General features: G+C 38.5%; 1 protein-coding gene across 3 annotated transcripts in view; it reads right to left on the minus strand.

Moving 5' to 3' along the window:
- Nucleotides 1-617: 617 nt before the first annotated feature.
- Nucleotides 618-24,071, minus strand: part of fam131ab (family with sequence similarity 131 member Ab) — a 26,758-nt gene continuing 3,304 nt past the window's right edge. For 2 of the 3 annotated variants that reach the window (XM_087796101.1, XM_087796102.1), the window contains exons 2-5: nucleotides 12,023-12,116; nucleotides 11,753-11,935; nucleotides 5,983-6,114; nucleotides 618-3,077 (exon numbers count right to left, since the gene is read on the minus strand). In XM_087796101.1, coding sequence (XP_087652227.1) covers nucleotides 2,440-3,077; nucleotides 5,983-6,114; nucleotides 11,753-11,935; nucleotides 12,023-12,092 — 1,023 coding nt within the window. In that variant the 5' untranslated portion in view covers nucleotides 12,093-12,116 and the 3' untranslated portion in view covers nucleotides 618-2,439. Of the gene's footprint in view, nucleotides 3,078-5,982; nucleotides 6,115-11,752; nucleotides 11,936-12,022; nucleotides 12,117-21,531; nucleotides 21,629-24,071 lie in introns of those variants that run through there. The other variant, XM_087796103.1, reaches the window with a different exon arrangement.

The raw sequence follows: 24,071 nt of genomic DNA on the forward strand, positions 1-24,071 counted from the left end.
GCCCAAAAAAATAGTACTTTTTCAAATTCAAAGAACAATTTTGACGCTGTAAAAAGTTAGAAATTAATATTCAGTCTGTTTGGCACATTTACTTCCATAGTATGGCTGGAGCACGAGTCGTCAACCAGCCAGACAGGGAATCCTGCAGTCACAACCAGAGAATTGTCGGAGCGTCTTTTTTTCCGTGGAGTAAAACCTGGACGACGTCAGCTGAACAACGACGACGACGAAAACAACTCGGGACGAATGAAAGGCACAGCTTCAAGTGTTTCCCCCTGAGTTCTCGCTCTCAGAATCCCGCAGTCTTGAGCAGACGTTTGTGTGTTAACTGATCTCAGCACCAGGAAGAGTTCGGCCTCTGACAAGAGCTCTGCTACGACAGTTTTAAAGGGAATTGCTGCTTTTTTTTTTGACGATGAATGGATGAACGGTGCGAGCTGGAGGAGCTCACTGACATCTTCATGATGAACCACAGACTCAAAGCTTTTTTTTTTAAAAACGACAATAAAATCTTCAAAAATGACGTTGAAGTGTGTGCTGCTTGTAGAAAAATAACCGTACACACTCTCTGACAACACACGGGTGAGTTGTGATGATGAACCGACGCTCTGGTCTCATGGGGTTTCCTGAGTTGTATGAATGACAGTCCCTCTGAGAGAACTCGCATCGCCACCGAAATAAGAGTTTCCCCAACATGCCCTTTAGCAAAAAACATCTTAGAAAAGAAGTAAAACAATCGTTCTGAGTGGAGAGAAAGAATTTACAAAGTTTTAAAAAGGAGGAAAAAAAGCTCTTTTTTTTATGGAAGTGGATCAATCGCGTCAGAATATTGAGTGGTTTTAATTGAAATGTCGTTTTTAAGCATTTTATTAGTATATTGAATTAATTAGTTGAATTGATTCTTTATTGAAAGGTTCAATTACAATATAAATTCAATATATAAAAATAAATTTACACATCATGTTTTATATTCTAAGTCCAATAATTCCATTTTTCCTCTAATTTTAATATTTTTTAATTCATAACCTTTTAAATTCAATATAAAAACGATGGTATATTAGTGCAATCTTACCAGACTAATCCAATCGAGCACTGAGTCACTTGCTTTAACTTTTGAATTCATACCAAGATAACTAGCTCGGTGCTATTTTGGTATTGTTTGTTGGCACATTTTTATATTGAATTCAAAAGGCTAAGAATGAAAAAATATTTTATTTAGAAGATGTATTTTAGAATTATTGGAATTAAAATATCAAACTCTATGTGTAAAAAAATCATTTTACTTCAATTACTTAAAAATGCTTTTAACCTTTAAATATACACATTATTCAACAAAATAATTTTAATAAATACAAGTTAGACCTTTTAATACAGAAAATGTTGAATTTATATATTTAAAAAAGTAATCAAATGCTTAAAAAATCATTTCAATAAAATGAAAATTCGAAATTCAACCATTCAATATTCCGACGGCACTGATTTACTTCCATAGACAAACAGTATCTTCAACGTTTTTGTTCACATTTGTTGTTTTTTTTTCCCGGTTGACGATATCACACAGTGATAACGAAGAGAAAAAGGAGAAAATCTACAGCCACGTTAGCTTCGTGCAAAAAACCACATACACTGGCACGCCGCATAGGCAAAGAGATTAAAGCAAGACGACGCATATACAAAAATATAGAAATTCTTCGATGCAACTTCACAGAAATAATGTTTGTTGTTTGTTTTTTTTCTGTCCAGACATTCACTCGCTGGTCTTCCAAGAGTCCCAGGAAAGTCACCCCAACAGATCCCGTATGAATGGTTTAACAACGACATGTCGGAGGGATAGAAAACTAGTACGATCAAAGCATCTCCCTTTTTTTTTTCTGGGTCGATTTTTAAAATACATAATATCACCCGTCACTCAAGACATTCCAGCATTTGCTCATAATTGGGAGTGACAGGGTTAAATAGTCGGGCATTCTCAGCAAGCCATGCCCCGAGGGATGCTAGTTTGTATCTTGCAAAAGGAGAAGAGAGGGGGTTAAGGGGAGGGCAGGTCCCAGGATGCGGTGCAAACCTGCCCCGGAACGCCGGGAAAACGGTGGTGGTGGGCGGGAGGGTCGGGAGGGTCGGGGTGGGGTTGGGTTGGGGGGTTATACAGAAGAGCTGAGGATACAAACCGTGCTCGGATCAGCCCGTCAAACACATGCAAAAATACATTTTCAGTTTCTCTCTTGTGTGTGGAGGCGGCGTCAGGAGTTTACGGGCGTGTCGTACCAAAGGCTTCTTCACCGAAAACTTGCTTCTGTTTCCACAAAAGTAGAAAAGATTGTTTGGACGCCTCGAAGATGACTTCGTTTGTCGTGGGGGTTTGAAATGCAGCGAGTAAGGCAAGGATGGATGATTCCGAGAAACCGAAAAAAAAACAAAAAAAACATGCGCCACAAGTTCTCAACGGTTGTTTGGCTCCACCACAGTTTCTTCGTCCTCGTCTTCCTCGTCTTCGTCCAGAGACACCACCCCGGAGGAGGCCACGTCGGACACCCGCCGGTGCGGGTCGTAGTCCGGCGGGTACTCGGCGTCCTCCGCCCGGCACACGCCGTTCTCGTAGTCCTTGCAGGGGGAGTCGTCCTCCTCCCCCGGAGACAGGTACGTCTCGGAGTAAGACAGGGAGTAGCACGGCGAGTCCTGACCTCCGCTGGGTCTGATGCCTCGTGGTCGCCCGAGCGACTGGAAGTCGCCGCCGCCGCCGCCGCCGCCGCCGCCGCCGGAGCTCTGCATGGCCCGCTGAAGCCTCGCCAGCAGCAGCTCCTCGCCGCCCTGCAGCGCCGACAGGATCTTGGCGGCCAGTTCGGCGGCGTTGCTGTGGGAGTTGTTGCCGCGGTGACCGCCCAGCAGCAGCGGGTGTTGCTCGTCCAGGCTGCACAGGCTTGAGCACGTGGTGTCGGGCGACCCCGCGCTGGGAGAGGGTTCGCCGCTGCCCTCCGCTTCTCCTCGTCCTCCGGCGACCTCGACGGTCGGCCCTCTCAGGTGCTGGCAAAGGTGACTCTGGATCAGATCCTTCAGGTACGGAGGGTACGACGGCACGTCTGTGGAGGACGAACAGCTTGTTTTTGAACACTTTCTAGTCATTTTTACAAAAGGTTTTTTTGATGTATTAGGGTTAAACTTCTCATGCTGCTCGAGAGCTACGACGGTAAATCTGAAAAGTTTAAAAGAACACAGAGTCCCTAAAATATCTGAAGGTAAATGATCCATCACTGAGTCTGTAGGAAACAGAGAGTAAATGGACAATTTCGAATAAAAATGTTCTACCTTTTTTTTAACGGGGGAATAAAACCAGATGCATCGTAAAAGACAAAAGTGTAACATCATCAGTATTACAAGTGTAATTTTAAACATTTAATTGTTTTTTGTTGATGTGCTTTTTTCTGTAGGTAAGTTGGATATATGTGTATTAATTATGTAAGAAAATTAAATTAAAACTGTAATAAATGCATCAGATCCCGAGTTCTCTCCAGCACCTCCATGGACTCTCCTACACTCTCCTCCTTTTTTCTCACTATAATTTCCCTCACTCCTCTCCTTATCCATCTGTCTACCCCAATATCCTTCCTCCCAGCCGGTCAAAGCGGCAGGCCGTCAACAATGAGTCTGGTTCCGCTCGAGGTTTCTGCCTTCTAAAAGGAAGTTTTCCTCGCCATAGCTCACTGTACAGTGTTTCGCTTCCTGCTCTTTGTTGAATTGCTGGGATCTATTTTTCCTTAATCAACTATAGTCTTATTTCAACTGTATAGTGTCTTGAGATAACTTTGTTATGATAAGACACTTTAAATAAAATTGAATTGAATTGAATTGATGAAGCTTCATGAAACAAGGTCATCTATTTTTTTTAGGTCAGTAGGTCGCACCCTCAGTTAACAATTTTGTGTTCTATTTTATTAGAACAGCAGTTTCAGTTTTCACCAGTACTTATTGTAACAGTTTATTTTGGTGTCTAAACAAGAAGGATCTGTCTCGCCTGCAGTTAATACTAAACTCTGCAGCTAGAGTTATGAGGCGCTCTAGTAGAAGAACTCACATTTCACCGATCGTTAAACCTTAGCATTGGTCACACTGCTCCTGTCTTTTGAAAAGAGACTGTATTTTTTTTAAGTGACATATCGTATAGCAATCAATTCAAAACCATTACGACATGATTGATTTGCTTTTTTTTTTATTGACAGATACACTGAACCTTCCTAGCCCAAAACATGTTTTGGGAAAAGTTATTGTTCATTAATTTTTCTTCTCAAATTTGATGTCAAGGTGAAGAACATTTAAAAAATGTTCTTAATTGCTAACCTAGCGAGTCAATAAAATGCCAACTACAGTCATTTAGACTCTTCAACTTACCACCACGTAACAAGTTACATTTTTGAGAGAAAAGTTTGTTATTATTATCTTCTTTTTTTGATTGAATGTCAAGTGAAGAACATTTTAAAGTTGGTTGCTACTTGCTGGCTTGGTTGGTCAATAGAAGTGCTAGCTACGGTAATTTCAAGATGGAAATTTACCACCCCAAACCACGTAACAGATAGAGAAAAGTTTTTTATTTATGTATTTTGGTTCTTCTGTTTCTTTTTCTTTTTCGTATCAAGTGATCTTAATCAGGTGAATACTTGCTAGCCAACCTTGTCAATAACAACACTAGCTGCAGTCATTTTGAGCTGAAATCTACCACCCCAAAACACTTTTTTACTTTCTAAATCTCCAATCCTTACATCACTGATCTGATCCAGCCTTACACCCCAGCTCGGGCTCTGAGGTCTGTGGATCAGAATCTACTTATGGTTCCTCGCACACGGCTCAGGACCAGAGGAGAGAAATCTTTTCAGGCTGTTGCTCCTAACCTTTGGAACGATCTTCCTCTCTCTTTGCGCTTGATGATCTACTGACTCCTTTAAGAAACATCTTAAGACGTTTCTATTTGTTCAGGCTTTTCCTTGATTTTCTGGAACTCCTGTGTTGTTCTCAGTTTTATCTTGATCTTTAAAGTATATACTTTTTTGAGTATTGTTTTGATTGTTTAAGCGCTTTGTGACCCTGGTCTGGAAAAGCGCTATATAAATAAATATTACTTACTTACTTACTTACAATAATATTTATTTAATTTTAAATATCAAATAGAGTTAGTTCTGTTTAAAAGAAAACATTTCTATTCAAATAAATTAAGGAAATATAACTAAAATGAAGACATTTTTCATCTTGTTTGTTATGGGGTGGTTTAGGTTAATATTAATAATGTATTTTTTTAATGCATTATCTTGAATAATTTTGAAACAAATGACAAAGTGTAAACGTCACTGATGTCATAGAATGACCCGAAAACCCCTAAAATAATCTTGGAATCCAAGTTTCTGGCGCACAGACCCATGAAAGTGTGAGTCACTCTTTGAAGAGTGGTGTGACATCATCCCCGGGTGATGTCACACCACGGTTAGATGTAGCTTCCAAGACTCATCCAAGACTTCGACGCCACCTGTCCTCCCCTTGCACCACAAGAGCCTCCGTTCTGGCAGCGAGGAGGCCGAGCAGAATTAGGCAGGTGGTCATAATGTTACGCTTGTGTAATCGGGGTGACGATGACATAAATAGGATTCCCTGAATAACTCTTTTACAAAAGTGAAGGAGCCAAATATGAACTTGTGTTACTTGACAGTGCGGCACCTCCTGGATGTAATCAAGATGAAAGCTCAGGGAAACACACACACACACACCGGCCACGGTCCAACACACTCTGTGTGTATTTATAACTCACACACACACCCTCTCGAGCAGACGCCGTCTCTGCCGCAAAGGAAACGATATTAAACATGCAGGAGGATATCAAATTACGCAGAGGAAGGAAGAATGTCAGGAGGAGGATGAAAAGTAGGGCACTGGGACAGCGGGAGAAGCTGGGAAAACAAGTGTTTAAACAAGGTTTGAATTGTTGTGTAGTACTTGCGTTACCTGTGCTCTGCGTGGCGGGCTCGTTGGCGGGCAGGAAGTCCTCGTCGTAAGAGTCGTCGTTGGACTCGTCTCCGTCCACGGACGACCAGGCCCTCAGTTTGGCCTCGGCGATGGCAAACTGCTCGGCCACACCTGCCGACGACAGCGACACATCGTCAGCATACAGAACGCTTTGGTTTACAGATTCACTCGCTGGAAGTCCCGGAGAAAAAAAAAAGTGCTGAGACTTGAAGTGGATGTTCAGCAGGTCGTTTGGCAGGCGCACTTAAGATGGCTGTCAGTGTTGGTCAGCATTGTGATGCAGGACGAGCCTCGGCCGCTCGAGTGAGTCGGACGATCGTTCACTGAGAGCCGACGGACGCTACAGTCGAGGTTACAGTCGAGGGGAAGAAACTTGAAATAATGATGAGTTCTGGCACAGATTCCTGGTTTGTCTCTCGCACTGACAGAACTGTTTGCTCAAATCGTTGGCAGTTCAATTACTTAAAGAGCTGATTAAGATAAAGGACTTTTGTGAGGAAACATCTTTGCAAAATCATTTGAAAAAGAAAAGTTAACACTTGAAATCAGACAAATACTAGTGATGGGCTAATGAAGATTCATGAAACAGGGTCTAGTATTTTTTTTCAGGTCAGTAGGCGGCGCCCTCAGTTTACAAATATGTGTTCGATTTTATTAGAATAGCAGTTTCAGTTTTCACTTATACTTATTGTACCAGTTTATTTTCATGTCTAAACAAGAAGGATCTCGCCTGCAGTTCATACAAAACTCTACAGCGAGAATTCTGATACCGCTCTAGTAGAAGAACTCACATTTCCCCCGATCCTTAAAACTCTGCACTGGCTGCCAGTTTCTTTCAGGATCAACTTTAAAATTCAGGTTCTTACTTTCAGATCTATTCATGGTCAGACCTTCCATCAGTAGATTCTGATCCAGCCTTACACCCCAGCTCGGGCTCTGAGGTCTGTGGATCAGAATCTACTGATGGTTCCTGAACACGCTTCTGGACCAGAGGAGAGAAATCCTTCCAGACTGTTGCTCCTAAGCTTTGGAACCATCTCTGTGTTTGATGATCTACTGACTCCTTCAAGAAACATCTGAAGACATTTTTATTTGTGCTGTTACTTAACTTTCTTGTTGTTGCTGTGTTTGTCTCTATGTTGTCTTGACCTTTTTAAGTATGTATTTTAACTGTTTAATTGTTTTGGATTGTTAAAGCGCTATGTGACCCTGGTCTGAGATTACTTACTTAATATCATCGTCATAGTTGGTTCTAAAGACTACATTTCCAACATTTTAAGAGCGATACACGAAGGACAAATAGCTAAAACGTTCATCAAATACGCTCTTTTTCTGGAATGTAAGTCAAGGTCAGTTGCCAGGGATCGGACCAGAACCAAAAAGCGCAAAAACTTACATTCATACGAAACAAAAATGAAATGTCAGAATTCCTATTTGACTTCAAGACTTCCTGTCAAAATCAGCTGTAATTGTCGTCACCTCGTCTCACTGGTTAGTAGCTACTTCAGGTGAGACGACGAGTCATCAAACAGGGACTAATGTTTTGAACGAATCCAGTTTTTGCTGGATCAGACCGGATAATGAGAAGGAAAATTGTACATTCAGGAGGCAAAACTTCTCTCCATCGACTCACCTGATCGTCCCCATTCCCACAATCCCCTTGAATTTCTGAGTGCAATCGTTCAGGCTCATCCCTTAAGAATCCCTCCCTTTTCTCCGGTCGACGCTCAGTATTCAGCGTCGTCTCCCCGACGAGAGCGAGAGATCGATGATCTCATTCATCTTCCGCCTCGACACAAACACACTCTCTCCGACGAGCGCTCTTTAGTCCGTCTTCTTTAAAGAAGGACTCGCGGCCGGGAGAGAAGACGACTCGTGTCACTGACCTACATCGCCGACAAAACGTGTCCCAAATAAGAACTAAACGACAACCTTTGATGAATCTGTTATCGGTCGTCCCAGTTTAATACCAACAATACCTTAAGATTCTGAGACAATTATTATTCTTGTCGCCCAGAGGACGGACCCCAGCGACTCGGGTGGTTTCTTTTAATAGCACTGATAGATTAACATTTATGCGAGAGATGAAAATGTATCTTATACCTCGAGACTAAAGCAGGTCAAGAACACACTGGATTTAGATCCAGTCTATTGTTTCTATTATGAGTGATGCTCGAGTCTAAACTATTGACTTAGAAAATAAAATTGAAAAATCTATTTAAAAAGAAAATTGATGAGGTGAAAAGTAAAAACTACACATTAAGGTACAAAACATTACGAGAATATCCAGATCTGTGGTGATGTCAGCATTCTATTCACGGATCGTCCTTCAGATCAAAACAGTCGACAAATAAATCATAAAGTTACTCATTTTCACTAGTTTACAGGGGGTTTTTTTCTTAGTAAACTTGACTGAAACAAGTGTCTTTAACCTGAAGAATACCATCTTTTTTTCAAAATAAAACACATTTCAGACGGTAATAATCAATAGAACAAACTATATAAATCATTATTTTCTTTGCGTGCGGTCCGGTTTGAAATTTATCCTGGACTAGAACCGGTTAGGGACCATTAGTCTAGAATGAAATTTAAATAATTTAACTGAACCAATTTTTAAAAAATTGGACAAAAAAGTAAAATAAAAACAACAGAAAATCTAAATTAATGTATTAAAAAGCAATTAAACTTCACTTTTGTGGTTTATAAACACTAAGAATTCAAATTGAATGTAAAAAGCCTCAGAGAGGACATAAATAGTCTTAACCCACCTATCCCAGGGTCAAGGTGACCCGAAGGCTGGAAAACAAGCGTGTTTGTGGTATCACTTCTGTCGTCTCTGGGTAATGGTGACCTGAAGGCCCGCAAAAAAATGTGTTTGTGGTATTTCTTGTGTCTTCTCTGGATCAAGGTGACCCGAAGGCCTGAAAACAAATGTGTTTTGGTATCCCTTCTGTCATCTCTGGTGCTGTGACTCAAATCGCATACTAGCGTACTAAAAGTTAGTATTTTTAGTATGTTAGTGTGTCTCAATTCCTAGTATGCGAAATTTAGTGCGCCATGCATACTAAATTGGCGTACTAACACGCCCACAAAACTAGCATGGTTCGATGGACACTAACCATACTAAACAGCCGCCATTTTAGTGACGTTTTAAACGGAAGTTACGTCATATATAAATGCATATATATGCATATACTTAAATGTGTATTTTCAGCAGCAGTAGGAGGATAAACACGTCTTCGCTGCTGATACCAGCTTAAATATCTCGCGATTATTTAGATTCTCATATTTTTTCTTTATTTCTTTTTCCAAAGTTGCAATACGTGCTGCCAGCAGGTGTCGATAGCGTTCCAACAGCTGGTTGAAACATCGTTAAATAGAAGTAGAAGAAGAAGCTGTCATGTGATTTCCGGTTAGTGTGTAGCTTCAGGGTTTGATTTGAGACATACTATCTGCGGAGAATTTGCGTACTAGTTAGTATGCATACTAAACTGATGCATACTAACTTCTAGCATACTAAGATTAGTATGCGATTTGAGACACAGCACAGGTCAAGGTGACCTGAAGGCCCGAAAACAAGCGTGTTTGTGGTATCCCTTGTGTCATCTCTGGGTCAAGGTGACCCAAAGGCCAAAAAACAAATGTGTTTGTAGTATTCCTTGTGTTGTCTCTGGGTCAAGACGGACGAGGGATATTTCAAACACATTTGTTTTTGGGCCACCGGGTCACTTCGACCTTGAGATAACACAATGGTTAGGAATTTTTTTTATAGTCTAAATTAGTTGATTTTCTTTTAAGTAAAACATTAATAAATCATGAAAATCCAAGATGACCTAACACACACAACGACACAACGTGTGTGTCTCTGTGTGTGCATGTGTGTCTTCTACTGAGGTCAGTTGAAAAACCTGCAGTTGTCCATTATTTGTTCTCCTCCTCAGCATTCTAGCTCAGACTCACTTCGACTGCACAATGTTAAATCCACTGTCCACTCACCCACAGTGACATACATCACAGTGACATCACTCACGGTGACATAAATCGCAGTGACATCACTCACGGTGACATAAATCGCAGTGACATCACTCACGGTGACATCACTCACGGTGACATCACTCACGGTGACATCACTCACGGTGACATCACCAGGAGGACAGGTCACGTGAGAAAAATGCAGAGTCAGCAAAAACATTCTAATACTTTGTTTACTTTGGTCAGAAAACAATGACTTCAACGATAGGGAGAGAAAAACCACACCAACAGAATCAACTAAAAAAGTAACTGTAAATAAAAAAAGACGACAAAAGGAAAACGCTCAGTCACGGCTGCACTCGCCAGGATCAGAACCTCCAAATTAACCTTGAGAGTCTGCATTGCAGGGACCGAGTGGAAGAACGAGGAGAGGGAGCGAAGACTCGGAGAACAGGAGATTAAAAAAAAAAAAGTGTGATGGTGTGAATGAGAGGGAAATTAAATCTAGAAGTGGAAAGTAGGTATAGGGAGGAGAGAGGAAGGTGAGTGTAAATATAAAAGAGTCTCGCGTCTTCACTTCTCAGTTGCAGTTGAAATCATCGAAGTTCAACTTTTGTTCATTTACATCAACAAAAAACGGCACCGAATCTTCTTCTCAATTATTATTATAATTATTTTTTTTAGCTCTTAAAAGTCCATGTTGCAAAATAAACTTCGTTTTATACATTTAAGTGAGTTAAATACATATTTTAATTAAAGAAAACAATATTATAGGGTTAATGATTATGATGTATTTACATGTATTTAATTAATTGTATGTCATATTATTGGGTTATAAAGCAAAGTATAAAGTCACTTGATTTCTTGATTTTATCCTTCCGACAAGAGAATGTTTAACTTTTGATTAAATACTGTATTGAGTAAAAAATAAACTGTGAATTAAAAAAAAAGATGGATGGCTTTAATCAGATTTTTTAAATGTATTTAATGTATTTAATTCAGTGAAATAATAAAGTGAAATAGTGTTTTGTCAAAGTGATATTGATGACAAAAAAAATAATGTTAAACTATTTTCACCCTCATTTATCTTCATAATAAAGTGTGACTGAGGAAGAGTTGGAGGTTAAAGTTCAACTAATGGGTTGATTTAAGTGTGTCTTTAATTGATGTTGGACTCTATTGTATCATCAGTGTGTGTCTCTTTTTACAAAACTTTATTAATATTTAGAAATATTGACATGACACACAAAATGATCTTAAGCCCCGCCCACTAAAAACACTTTGTTTTCCTGGAGATTAAATCTTGTTGACCATAACCACACCCACTCTGCTGTGATTGGTCAAACATTAAGGTTTTGTCACCCAGTGTCATCAATCCTGGCAGTCTCCACCTCCAATGGACTCGTTATATAAACAAAGCAGGATGTGATTAGAGCTGGCCGGAGGAGAAGTGAAGCCATTATTGCATCATAATGGACTCAGCTCTCGTAACCTCTCGTTCGCCCAGATTTCAGTGCAACTTTATAAAGTAATAAATTCAAAACATGGTCATGATGAGTAACTTACTGCATCTTGGAGAGAAAAACTTCAACATTTGAAACATGTGAGTGAGTCAGGAGTGTTGGGTGTTCACATTAGTTGATCTTAAACTTTGGGTTAAAGACTGTTAACTTGGTGTTTTACGAGTGTGTGTCCGGTGTGTGTGTGTGTGTGTGCGGCTCGACAACTGCGTCTCATGTGGAGCTCAGCGTGGATCTAAACGCAGATCAAATCTCACCAGCAGCGAATCGCGCCTCCTGTTCCCCCTCGGTGAGGTCGGAGTAGGAGTTGAAGTCCGACTCCAGGGCCGCCGGAGTGTCGATGGGCTTACACCAGCCCTTCCACTCTATCAGGTGGGCCACCCTGCCCTGAGCCATGGCTGTGGGCTTGGTCACATGATCCTTCACTACCTGGGAGATACCTGGAAGAGAGCGGCGATGAGAACCAGTTCTACGAGGAGCGCTCCTCAGGGATCAATAAGGTTGTATCTATCTTTCTTTGGACTGACCGTGCAGAGATGATCGCGCCAGCGCCGCAATCTCTTGAATGGTGAGCGCTCTTCTTGACTTGGGTAACATTTCAGCGGCGTCGTCAACATTCACCTGCGAACGGAAGGAGAAGTCAAGGAGGAGCCGAGCGAGAGAAAACATAGATTCATCCAAGGACGAGTCGGTGGGAACCACCTGGAAGTCACGCTTTATATCTCAGGGCCGTCGAAGCTCCGCACGTGAATCTGTGTTTTCGATGAGTCAGACGACGTTTACCGACTGGATGTTGACGGAGCCCGAGCAACGTGTTTACCGGGACGATTATTCAATCACGCAAACTCAATGATCTCTGTTGTGATGTCCACGATGCTTTCAAGCGCGAGCGCCTGCGGTGGTTTTTAAAGCTACATGACAACCTGAGCGGCTCCTTTAATTAGTCTCTCGGCTAATGAACGAGCTGCTGCTGAGAGAAAGTGTTCGTAACAACACCGCGACGCACACTCAAGGGTGTTTACGAGGAGCTTTGTTAGCTTGAGTCGTGATTAAATCACATAAAACTATGATTAGAAACTGTAAAGGACTGTTTTCTTAAGTTTGCATCGGGGGCTAAACCACGGGTTGAGGCCGATTCACCAATAAAGCCATAAAGTTTGGAAGACATCCATCCTTTTTTTTTAGTTCGTCACATGCTTAGTCGAGACATATTAACCAAATAGAAACAAAGGTTTTGATTATTAATTTGTGAAACTTGATCCTTAGAGATGTGGTAGCGAAGCTTCATGAAGCAGTTCTGTTCAGCATCCACTAGGAGTCACTGTCTGCTATGTTATCTGTTGTTTTGAACTGCTTTTGTATCAAAACTTTACATATTTTTTTAAACTGAGGGCGCCACCTACTGAGCTCTAAAAATGGGTGGTTCATGGAACTTCATCAACCCGTGACTTTTTCAAAACCTGGCGTTAACCAAATGACGTTGTAAATATTTCATGAAACAGTATCTGATTATTCAAAGACCACTAGATGGCACTCTTTAGCTATGATCCTCTAATTCAATAAAACCTCATTTAATTTTTTTAATTAAGGGCGCCACCTACTGAGCTCGAAAACGCCGGTTCATGAAGCTTTATGAAGCTTTGTCCACTCATCACTACTACATCACACTTCTTCTAGAAAACTGTATGGAGAAATCGCAGCGGTGATACATCAGTTCTGTGATGGAAAGACCATCTAAAACATCAACAATCAGCTCAGGCTCAAACGCAACCTCCACCAAATTTAATCAAACATTACTTTGGAACTTTCTTGTTGTGGCGGTAAGTTAAGTAATTGGATAAGAATCCACTTTAAAGTTTGCGTCAACGCTAAAATCTCAAGGACAATAATAACATAACATAATACGATTTTTACACTACTGAATTGCTGCAATGACGTTTTTCTCTCAATTTCACAGCAGCCATACGTGCACTATTACAAATACACACTGATTCAACCTACATTTGAATAAAGTGAGATTAAGGTGCAACTTTTACTCCCTCAATTTAATTAAATTTAAATCCTGGGTCACTTTTCAAGAAGTTGTTAAACTAAACATTTTTTTTTAAATACTGAGTAAAATTTTTGGAACGTAGATAATCATTTTGGTCAGTTCATAACCCACCTTCACCCCAGGTCCTCGTCTTAATTACCTGACTAAAACAAAATTGTTGTTTAGTGAAGTTGCTAAGTTCTATAAAGCACAAAAAAAATTGTAGGGACAAAAATCAGGAAAGGCAAAACCTGTTAGTACCTGAGTATAAATAATGTTAACTTCGTTCCTGAGGGTTTATCTTGTACAGATCAGAACAGATTTGGATAAATATTTAACCAACCGTGGGGCAAACATGTCAAAAATCCAATGTAATTTATTTGTTCGACTCTGTCTCAATCATCCTGTACAACTTTTTAAACAATAAAAAATAGATAAGCTCTAGACCACAGAAGTCAAAGAAGGACCCTGGAGTCCCGGTGAGTCCCTCCATCAAGTCTGTCTGCAGAGTAGAGTCAAAAAACCCTGGAGAGTATCAGGTGTCAAAACCGTCTTTGTCTGCTGACTGTCTTCATAGCGCAGAGACTCTCGTGGGAAACCGGCACGATAACATGGAGATCCTCCCGCTGAGCCGAGTCTAGCTCGTGGTTACTCAATATGGGTCAACACACTTGGCTAACGATGCATCTTTGATGACTGTTTTGGAGCTTCTATCAAAGAGTACTGTACTCAAGTGACCCGCATGACGAACGCCACAGGTTATGTCGGGACGAGTTCTTTCTCCTTCACCTGATTGTTGCCAAAACAACTTATTTTTTTAGCCTCCTTTCAAGACACTTTGATTTAAATATTTTCTCTAAAGACACAATACAACTCTCGAGTTACAATTTTAACGGGTCACAACTTCCCCTGGACGACCGCCCAGTCGCTGGTTTGAGGAAGTGGATCGGAGACGGCAGTTGCATTCATTTTCATTATGGTTAAATACTGAGATGCTTTTTAAGTCGTTGAGGAAAACATATTTTGTTCGCACATTTACGCGTTGACTGTGGCAACAGGGTTGGAGACACTTCAGTTTTCACGATAATGTAGTTACACTGATTTAACAGTGGAGGGAGCCAGAAACAAATGTGTTTAACGTGACACAAGAAGCCAAAATATTTTAGTACTTAAGGTCATGGGGTGAATACATTTTATCGAACAGGAAGTAGTCATGGTGAATTTTTAATGAGGATTTAGTTTTAAAAGCACTATAAGCATTTATTATCGGTTTCATGTTCTGTTCAAAAGTGTGAACATGGTTCAACATTTAAAGTATAGCTAGTCTTGTTTTCAGAAAATAGTTAGTTTGATTCCCCTAATTCAAATCGTACTTATGCTAGCACACACTAGCATGGCTGCTACATTGTCGTCCTTTTTGGTTAACAACAGACGTAATAAACTTTTCGAAAAATGAGTCAGTTGGTTATTGTAAGTAAGTAAGTAAGTAATATTTATTTATATAGCGCTTTTCGATTGTATTGAAAGAAACAACAAAAAAGGTAGAAAGCATTATATTGAAAGCTATTTTTTTGTGTCTTTCAAAGATAATTAAAAAATACTGTATATCAATGCCATCGGAATATTGAATGGTTAAATTTAAAATTTTAATTGTCGAAACATTTATATTCTTAATCTTAAAAATGTTGCCTTTTTTTTTATAAAGCATTGAATTATATTTATTATAATTGAGTCCAACTTTCTATATTAAAACATTCCATTAGTTTTTATTGAATAATTTAATCATACAAACAATTTTAGGTTAAGAATTAAATTGATAAAAGATATTGAGTTTATAAAACACTTTTGAACATTTTTGAATTATTGGAATACTAATATCAAACTATGTATAAAAAACAAATAAAAACATTAAATCAACCTTTAAATATATAAATTATTGAATTAAATTATTAATAATTATTCTTTAAAAATACCAAGATTTTAATTAAATTAATAAAAAAGTTAAATATTTAAAAAAATAATTCAAAAAGTTCATATTCTGATGAAGCTGATATAATTCCATATCTGCATAGTATTACACAGTGTTGAGAAAATGCTATAAAAGAAATGATAAAGAAGAGAAAATTGGGTCTTATAAAATCTACATGGAAAGATGGAGAGATGGAATTAAAAAGACTGTTTCAAAGTAAGAGAAAACACCAGGTGTTTGAACCTTTTGAAAAAGAGGGTCATGTGACCATCTGGCTAAGGAGAAGGTCCATGAAGATGTGATGAGCAGAAGATTTCTGACGTATTAATGCACCTTTAAGTCTGAAACGTGGGTCAAACTTTTCAATCATTGTAGATGATTGACTTATTTTGAATGTTTCCTTTCATCGGAGAGACATCGCTGACTCATCCGGGTCAGACCACATCCGGGTCAGACCACATCCTGGTCCCTCATCAGCCCGACCTTGACCTGTCTAGTTCACTCGCTGACGAACCGAAGCCGACAACATGACGCGTGTGAGGGCAGCGGCGAGGAGAAAAGAGGGAAGATGTTATCAGAGCGTACCTGGAGGCAGGATAATCCTGTGTCGACGCCAGGGAGCTCACAGATCATGATAATCTGGAGGAGACCTGACATGAACCCTCATGGAAGATACGCTGTTTATTTATTTATTTATCAGGATTATTTTTTTTATTTTTATAAATGAGCCGGACCAGCTGAGAGGCTCATGCTTTCTAGCAGATGTTGATGCGAATCTGACTCTTAATATCATCTTTTTTCCTTTTTTAAATTATGTTTTAGTTAAATGAACAGCGAGAAATTCAATATGAATGAAAATTAATAGCTTATTAATTTATTAATAAAGCAATACAGATGGAAAATATGTACAGTAAGTGTCAAATCATGACAAAGTTATCTTAAGTGATCTTTTTGAATACCACTTTTTAAGAGAAGAGAAAAAAACATATTTTTAAGAGGCAGAATCCTCGACCAGAACCAGACTCACGCTGGTGATGAAGAGAGAGCTTTGATCAGGATTTTTTACAAAAGAATAGATGGATGGATGGATGGATGGATGGATGGATGGATGGATGGATGGATGGATGGATGGATGGATGGATGGATGGATGGATGGATGGATGGATGGATGGATGGATGGATGGATGGATGGATGGATGGATGGATGGATGGATGGATGGATGGATGGATGGATGGATTTGAGTTATTATCGATCACACAAAAATATGTGTATATAATATACACATAATATATTATTGTATTTTTTGTTACAATTAAATAATGTTTAATTCAAAATATACATAAAAAGTGAGCGTATCTACCTCACTTTGACTTAGATGAAACCATTTTTTTGTTATGATAAAAAAAAAAACGTTTTTAAGTATTTATAAGTGAGTAAAGCAGCTAAAACATTGATGAGTCGGCACTTTGCCGGCACTTCTATCCTACTGACCCACTGAGCAAACAGGAAGAGCTTCTCCTGCACAAACACATCTAGTGTTCTTTCCTAATGAGCACTTTCTCTGTGTCTTACACACACACACACACATGCACACACACACACACACGCACACACACACACACGCACACACACACGCACACACACACACACAGACACACTCAGCAGTGCTGCTGGTGCAGAGAGTGAAGACGCAGCAGAGTCGAAGTCTGAGCTGCTTCAGTTTCACCTTTTGCCTCTGAGATCATTATCTCCTCCCTGGAGTCTCGTGGCTGGAATGATGTGTTTCACTAGAAGATCTTTGTACAGAGACGACTCACTGCAAACTCATCTTTACACTTCCAGACTCTCAAGGAACTTGTTTTCTTCATCTGATCAATCAAAAGTCAAAATATTGTTAAAAAGAAGAATTAACTTGTGTCTAATGTATCAATATAGACACTTGTGATGTATTGATTTAATATCTGTACATAGTTGTATTGTATCTTTTTATTATTTTTAATTAAAATTAATCTTACTTTAAGTCAGTTTTTGTTTTGATCAGAAATATCTGCAAAAATTTGATTTTTTTTTAACATTATTTAATTATATTTTTTAAACATATATATGTAATATTTTGACATTATTCTATTCTACAATTCTATTTTTTTATTGAAGCAGAACTATGCATGATTTTGACATAATTAATTTACATTCTCATTAAAACATAAATATTTAATATGTTTTACGTTAATTATTTTCATTTTTATTAAACAGCACTAAGTTTTTTTTTTTTTTTATTAAAGCAGAACTATTTAATAATTTGAATTTATTCATTTTCATTTTCGCATAAATATGTTTATTTATATATTCAACTCCCATCTTAAGGACCCACGGCAATGGACGGGAGACGGATGTTGCGTTTGGTTGTGATCATTTATATTATGTATTGAGATATATATATATATATTAAATTTTAAGCTTGTGTGGTAGATGACGGCAGGGCTGGAGACGCTTCCATTTTCACAAAAGTGCAGTGAAACTTTAATTTGTTATTTGGAAAAAAAAATGTATCCTTTGTGTAATGTCAGGGTCAAGGTGACCCTGAAGGCCCGAAAACAAATGTGTTTGTGGTATCCCTTGTGTTGTTGCTGAGTCAAGGTGACCGGACGGCCTAAAAAACAAATGTGTTTGTGGTATCCCTTGTTTTGTCTCAGGGTCAAGGTGTCCCGAAGGCCTGGAAACAAATGTGTTGTTGGTATCCTTTGTGTTGTCTCTGGATCAAAGTGAACGATATGTATTTCTGGAAGCCACGGAGGTCGTTCACCTTGACCCAGAGACAACACAAGGGATACCACAAACACATTTGTTTCCAGGCCTGATGGTCACATTGACCGAGAGACAAAACATGGGTTAAAAAATATATTTTTTATTTCTATTTTTCAAAACTGACTCAATAGTTTATTTGGACCAGAACATCTAAATCAGGAAAAGCTCATAGGTCATCTGTCATGTGTCGACGAGGATCTCGAGGTCTCTGGAGCTCTTAAGAAGAACCAAGTGAAGCCACGTCACCGAACCTCTTCTCTGCTCCTTCTCCACCCGCCTCTCGTCTCCGCCTCAATGGCAACATTTCTATGGCAACCGGTCGCTATGGAACAATCGTTTCCGAAGCCGATGATGTCAGACGAGCGGCCGCAGCTTCCTAACAGCTCATGAATGCAGTGAATGAACGGCTTCCTCCAGATGAAATGATCTCGGATGGTTCGCCACATGATTCCTCCTGTGAGGCGAGTTACAATAAAAAAAACCTTTGATTGACATATTCTTCACCAGCATCTGCTTCTCACACGCGTGTCCGGTTGACGACCAGATGGTGGAGATTTTTGGCCGAGAGTCAGAGCTGGATATAAAGATCCTCTCAATCCTGTGTCTATTGGTTTGGGATTCAGATTTGTCAGCATTTTACAAATCATCATTTTGATTTGTCAGATGTACTATTGTCAGGAGCATTAATACGTTATTTAAGGCGCCTTAACCTCAGTTATTTTTTTTACTGTCTAAAAGATGTTTTGTCTTGAAAAAAAGATGGTATTTTCTCTGGTGTAACATCAGTCTGTGACTCTTGACACGTCAAGACGCTCCTTTCAGTCAAGTTTACTCCAAAAATAAACTTGTAAACTACTAAAAATTAGTCAATTTATAACCATTTTTTTTTTATGTTTTCTTTTGCGACAGAAGTGAGTTTTTATCTTTTGAGTTGAATTTATGTGTCGAAATACATTTTCATTAGGGCTGCACGATATTTGAAATAAGTGCGATATACGATTTGGTGTCTTGAATTGCGATATCCTTATTTAATGCAATATTTTTTTCTTTCACTTAAAAATGTAGCCGAGCGCAGGAGCGAGTACTGTAGGGGAGGTCTGGTGGTTTAGAGAAGGAAACGATACGATATTTCCCTTTCGTTTTTATCCGCGCTTCGGTTCCATATCACTTATAACGCTCAGTTTCGCGGGACTTGCATCGGTTTCCCACGAAACTGAGCGACCTCAGAGAGGAGCCGCCGGCGCGACGCGATATCACCAAATCGATAATAAATCCACCTCCTTGTACACGCACACATAACCCCTTATAAATGACCTGACGCTAACAACTTAGCTCATTAGCATACGGTGAAGATGGACAGGTTTGTTTGGAAGTTCACGATCTTATAAGAAAACAACTGAGACGAGATGAAAAGTTCTTACAATATGTTGCTTCAGCAAAGGAGGTTGAATAGTGACTCGATCACTAGTGTTTGACTAGATCATAAGTTAGTATTACTTCCATGTATATACTGAGTCGCGCTAAGTCAGCGCCGGCAAGAGGCGTCACCATAGCAACCGAGCCTAACAAGCTGACACATCTCACAGACAGACGGAGACGTAAACAACAACGAGACATAGAAGTACAAATTGACAACCTTACAGAACGTGACACTGATTGGTCGAAGTGTGCATTTAAGAAATGCTTAATTTATACAATAAAAAATATTATTAAAAATAAATTATCGCACATGTTTTCGATACGCATATCGCACGAGTCAATATCGTGATATCGATATTTTTTTGTTATATCGTGTAGCCTTCATTTTCACGTTAAAAAGTAATAATAATAATAAATAAATAAGTAAAATTTGAGTTGAACTCAGACAAATATTCGAGCAACAACCAGACGAGTCGCAGAAGCCGCCGAGACACCATTAAAAAGTCCCAAACGAACAGTTAATTACAGCCAATAATCACCAGAGCGACTGGTTAACGTGGATGAAAGTTGAAAATGGAAAAAGAGCCGAGGGTTGAAAACACGTATTAGCGACTCGGATGCTTTGATTCATGAGCTAATCATCGGCACCGGAAAAGGTAGAGAGAATAATTTTATGCTCCATGTGACGAATCACCGGGAAAGTGTCGTTTTCTATTTGAGCCGTCGACCAGATGATGAGATGAAGTGAGACTTTTGAGTTGATATTATCTCACAGCAGGTCTATTAGGAGAAGGAAGTCGAGTTTAAACTCAAGTGATGGAAACACATTTGCCTTCGGTTTGTCCTCGTATTAAATTCAATACAATTTTCACAAGTATCAAATTTCTGCAGATATTTCTGAGTAAAATTTGAAGAATGAAATTTCTCCTTAACTTTCACATGGATTTTAAAAGTTTGTGAAAATGGTCTTATATTTGCAAAGACATGTTGTAATTTACAAATTTTAATTTTAATTTAAAAAATTGTATCAGGAAATTTAAAATCTGGTTCAGGTAATCGTCATCATTTAGTTTAATCGTTTATTTTTAATTTATTTTGTTTTAATTTTTCGAGTTTGTCATATTCTTTCAAAGTTGTGCACTTCTTTCAGTAAATTTTAATTAATAATTAAGTTAATATGAAGTAAATGTATTATCATTTGCTGATAATATAATACTTAATAATAATATTATTAATAATTATATTTAATAGTAAGCTATATGTTTTAGATTTAGTAAATTTGATTCAATATTTGTACATTTTTAAAGAAAAAATGTGATATTAAAAAAGTTTGTACATTTCTAATAGGACATTAAAATTTGGTTTCAGAATTTATTTATTATTTCCGACATTTGTAAATTGTTTTTTAGTTTTTTTCAGAGTTTGAAAATTCTGTTGAGGATTTTGCAAATTTGTTTTAGATTTTGTAAACATTTCCAGGAAAAATGGAAAATTTCTTTCAGAGTAAATGTTTTTCAAGATTTTACTGTTACTGAGTTTATAAATTTGCGTTTCACTTCCAGGCCACCGTACATTAACTGAGAAAAACTGTTCAGACAAACACTCAAAACTAGGAATAGAATACAAAAAAAGCACCAACGAAGCCCTACATGTAAGAATATATATTCAGTTAAAGTGTCTTTAAAGTGTGACTGATCTCACTCTCTCTCTCACACTTAGAGTCAGTTATTATTCATCAAGCTCCTCTAAAAGAGCTGGTCTGAGGTCTGTTATCCCAGTGAACATGAAGAAGATGAACATGTGGCTGCACCTCACTCAGGTCCAGTGCACCCAGAGGTGCCGTGAGGATCAGCCTGCGAGCCAGACTCGTCCGAGTGTTGCCCAAAAGCACGAGATCGGATCGAGAGCTCGACTCGCTCCAGTCCACGCGCAGCGAGCGATCGGCCGCCACTGTCGGGAGGAAGAGAGTCACGTGACGTTAGACAAGACTCAGGAGACAAATGTTTGGATTTGTCAGAAACATGTCAGTGCATCAGCGTCAGAATATTCACTCGTTGAATTTGACTCTTCTAATGTTGAAACTTTGATTTTTTTTTTCAAGTAATTACTTAAAATAATTTTATATTTGAAGGTTGAATTTGCTTTTATTGGATCATTTAATTTAATTATTTTATTTTAGTTTGGCGGGGTAATTTAATTTAAGCAATTCAATATTAAAAAAATAAAATTTACACATAGAGTTTGATATTGTAAATCAATGTTATTTAATTTGTAGACTATTAAATTCAATATAAAAATGTTGGTTTGATGGTAACACATTGATCAGCGTCATCACGTGATTTGCTAAGAGTTTCCTTGGTTCCTTTTTGTGACGCTATTTTACCAAATTGTATATATAATTTAAGGCTACGAATTCAAAAATGATTGGATTTAGACACCTAGGTTACATTTTAAATTATTGTAATTATAATATCAAACTCTATGAGTAAACAAAAGAAAAATCGTTTATTTTGAAAATATTATTTTTTTCATTCAAAGATTTCTATATTGAAAATATATAAATATAAATATAATCTATATGTTTGTTTATTTTTATTATTATTATTATTATTATTATTATTATTTTTTCGGTTTATTTTTTTTCCTAGGGTGTGGGGGGGTATTTTAAATAGAGCATTTCAATATTTTAAATATTATTTTACACATAGAGTTTAATATTCTAAAATCCATTTTATAATTTTAAACATTTTTTTTTTTTTAGCATTTTAAAACTCCACGTGACGGTAAAATGAATAATAAATAAAATAAAAGATACTTGATCGTGTGCTTCTGGTATGGTCACGTGACTGTCTGCGTGTCACACTATTGGCTAAAGGTTCAATCAAGTAACATCGGTAGTATTTGGATATTTTTTGGTGGAACTATTGTACCAACATTTTGATATTGAATTCAAAAGGCTATGAATTAAAAACTATTGAAGTTAGAACGTTATTATATTTAAAAAATATATTTAAGAACTTATTTTAGAAATATTATATACTATTTATTAAACTAATTCAAACTTTTAATATACAAACTATAAAATCCAATTATTTCATAAATGTATTCAAGGTAAAAAATAATCTGAAAAAGTTTCAACATTTGAAAATTTGAATTCAACAAGTCAATATTTTCATGGCACTGATCTACCTCAATAGGTGAAGCAAGAGCCATGAGTTCTAAGATCTTCTGAACGTTCATGCATCTCCAGCCTTCACTTCATATCTCACTGCAGTGACCTTGAGAACGGGTCGAGAACGTGGCAAAAGTTTTGGGGGAACATTCACAACTCGGTTCTGTATGTTGTGGTATATTTTCAAACGTGGAGAAGAAGTTCCTGCATCCAGAAGGTCACGTGTTGTGTTCGCTGACACGCGACGACTAGAGTGAGATATCTGGGCCGATGGTACTTGCATGCGCTCAGGAAGCCATGCCGGGTCATGCGGGTCAAACCCTGCCAGCAGCAGCCGGTTAGATCTTCCGTGGTGTTTGAGAACCAGAGGGTGAAAAAGTCTGTCCAGAGTCACTTGTGGAGGATTATTGGGAGACAGAATGACATGTCGAGGGTCAGCTGGAGGCCCCTGACGCTCCACTGCAGTGCATCAATCTCAAGGGGCCAAAATGGGAACAAGAATCTGGATCAGGGGCCGAACAAAATGTTCTTGAGAGTTGTTCAAGTCAATTACTACCCACCTTATGAGAAGAGACTAAACCCGGGGGCCACATACTGACTGTATTTACCAATAAAACTACTACCGACACATGCTAGGGCTCACACTGCTAGCTCTAACAAAACTACTGCTGACACATGCTAGTGCTAACAAAACTAACACTGACACATGCTAATTAAACTGACGCTGACACATGCTAGTGCTCACACTGCAAGTTCTTACAAAACTAATGCAGACACATGCTAGTGCTAACACTGCAAGTTCTAACAAAACTAATGCGGACACATGCTAGTGCTAACACTGCAAGTTCTAACAAAACTAATGCAGACACATGCTAGTGCTAACACTGCAAGTTCTAACAAAACTAATGCGGACACATGCTAGTGCTAACACTGCAAGTTCTTACAAAACTAATGCAGACACATGCTAGTGCTAACACTGCAAGTTCTAACAAAACTAATGCGGACACATGCTAGTGCTAACACTGCTAGTTCTAACAAAACTAATGCGGACACATGCTAGTGCTAACACTGCAAGTTCTAACAAAACGAATGCAGACACATGCTAGTGCTAACACTGCAAGTTCTAACAAAACTAATGCGGACACATGCTAGTGCTCACAGAACTAATGCTGACACAT

Source organism: Callionymus lyra, chromosome 7 (assembly GCF_982586985.1).
Source record: "Callionymus lyra chromosome 7, fCalLyr1.hap1.1, whole genome shotgun sequence".
NCBI classification, from domain to species: Eukaryota; Metazoa; Chordata; class Actinopteri; order Syngnathiformes; family Callionymidae; genus Callionymus; species Callionymus lyra.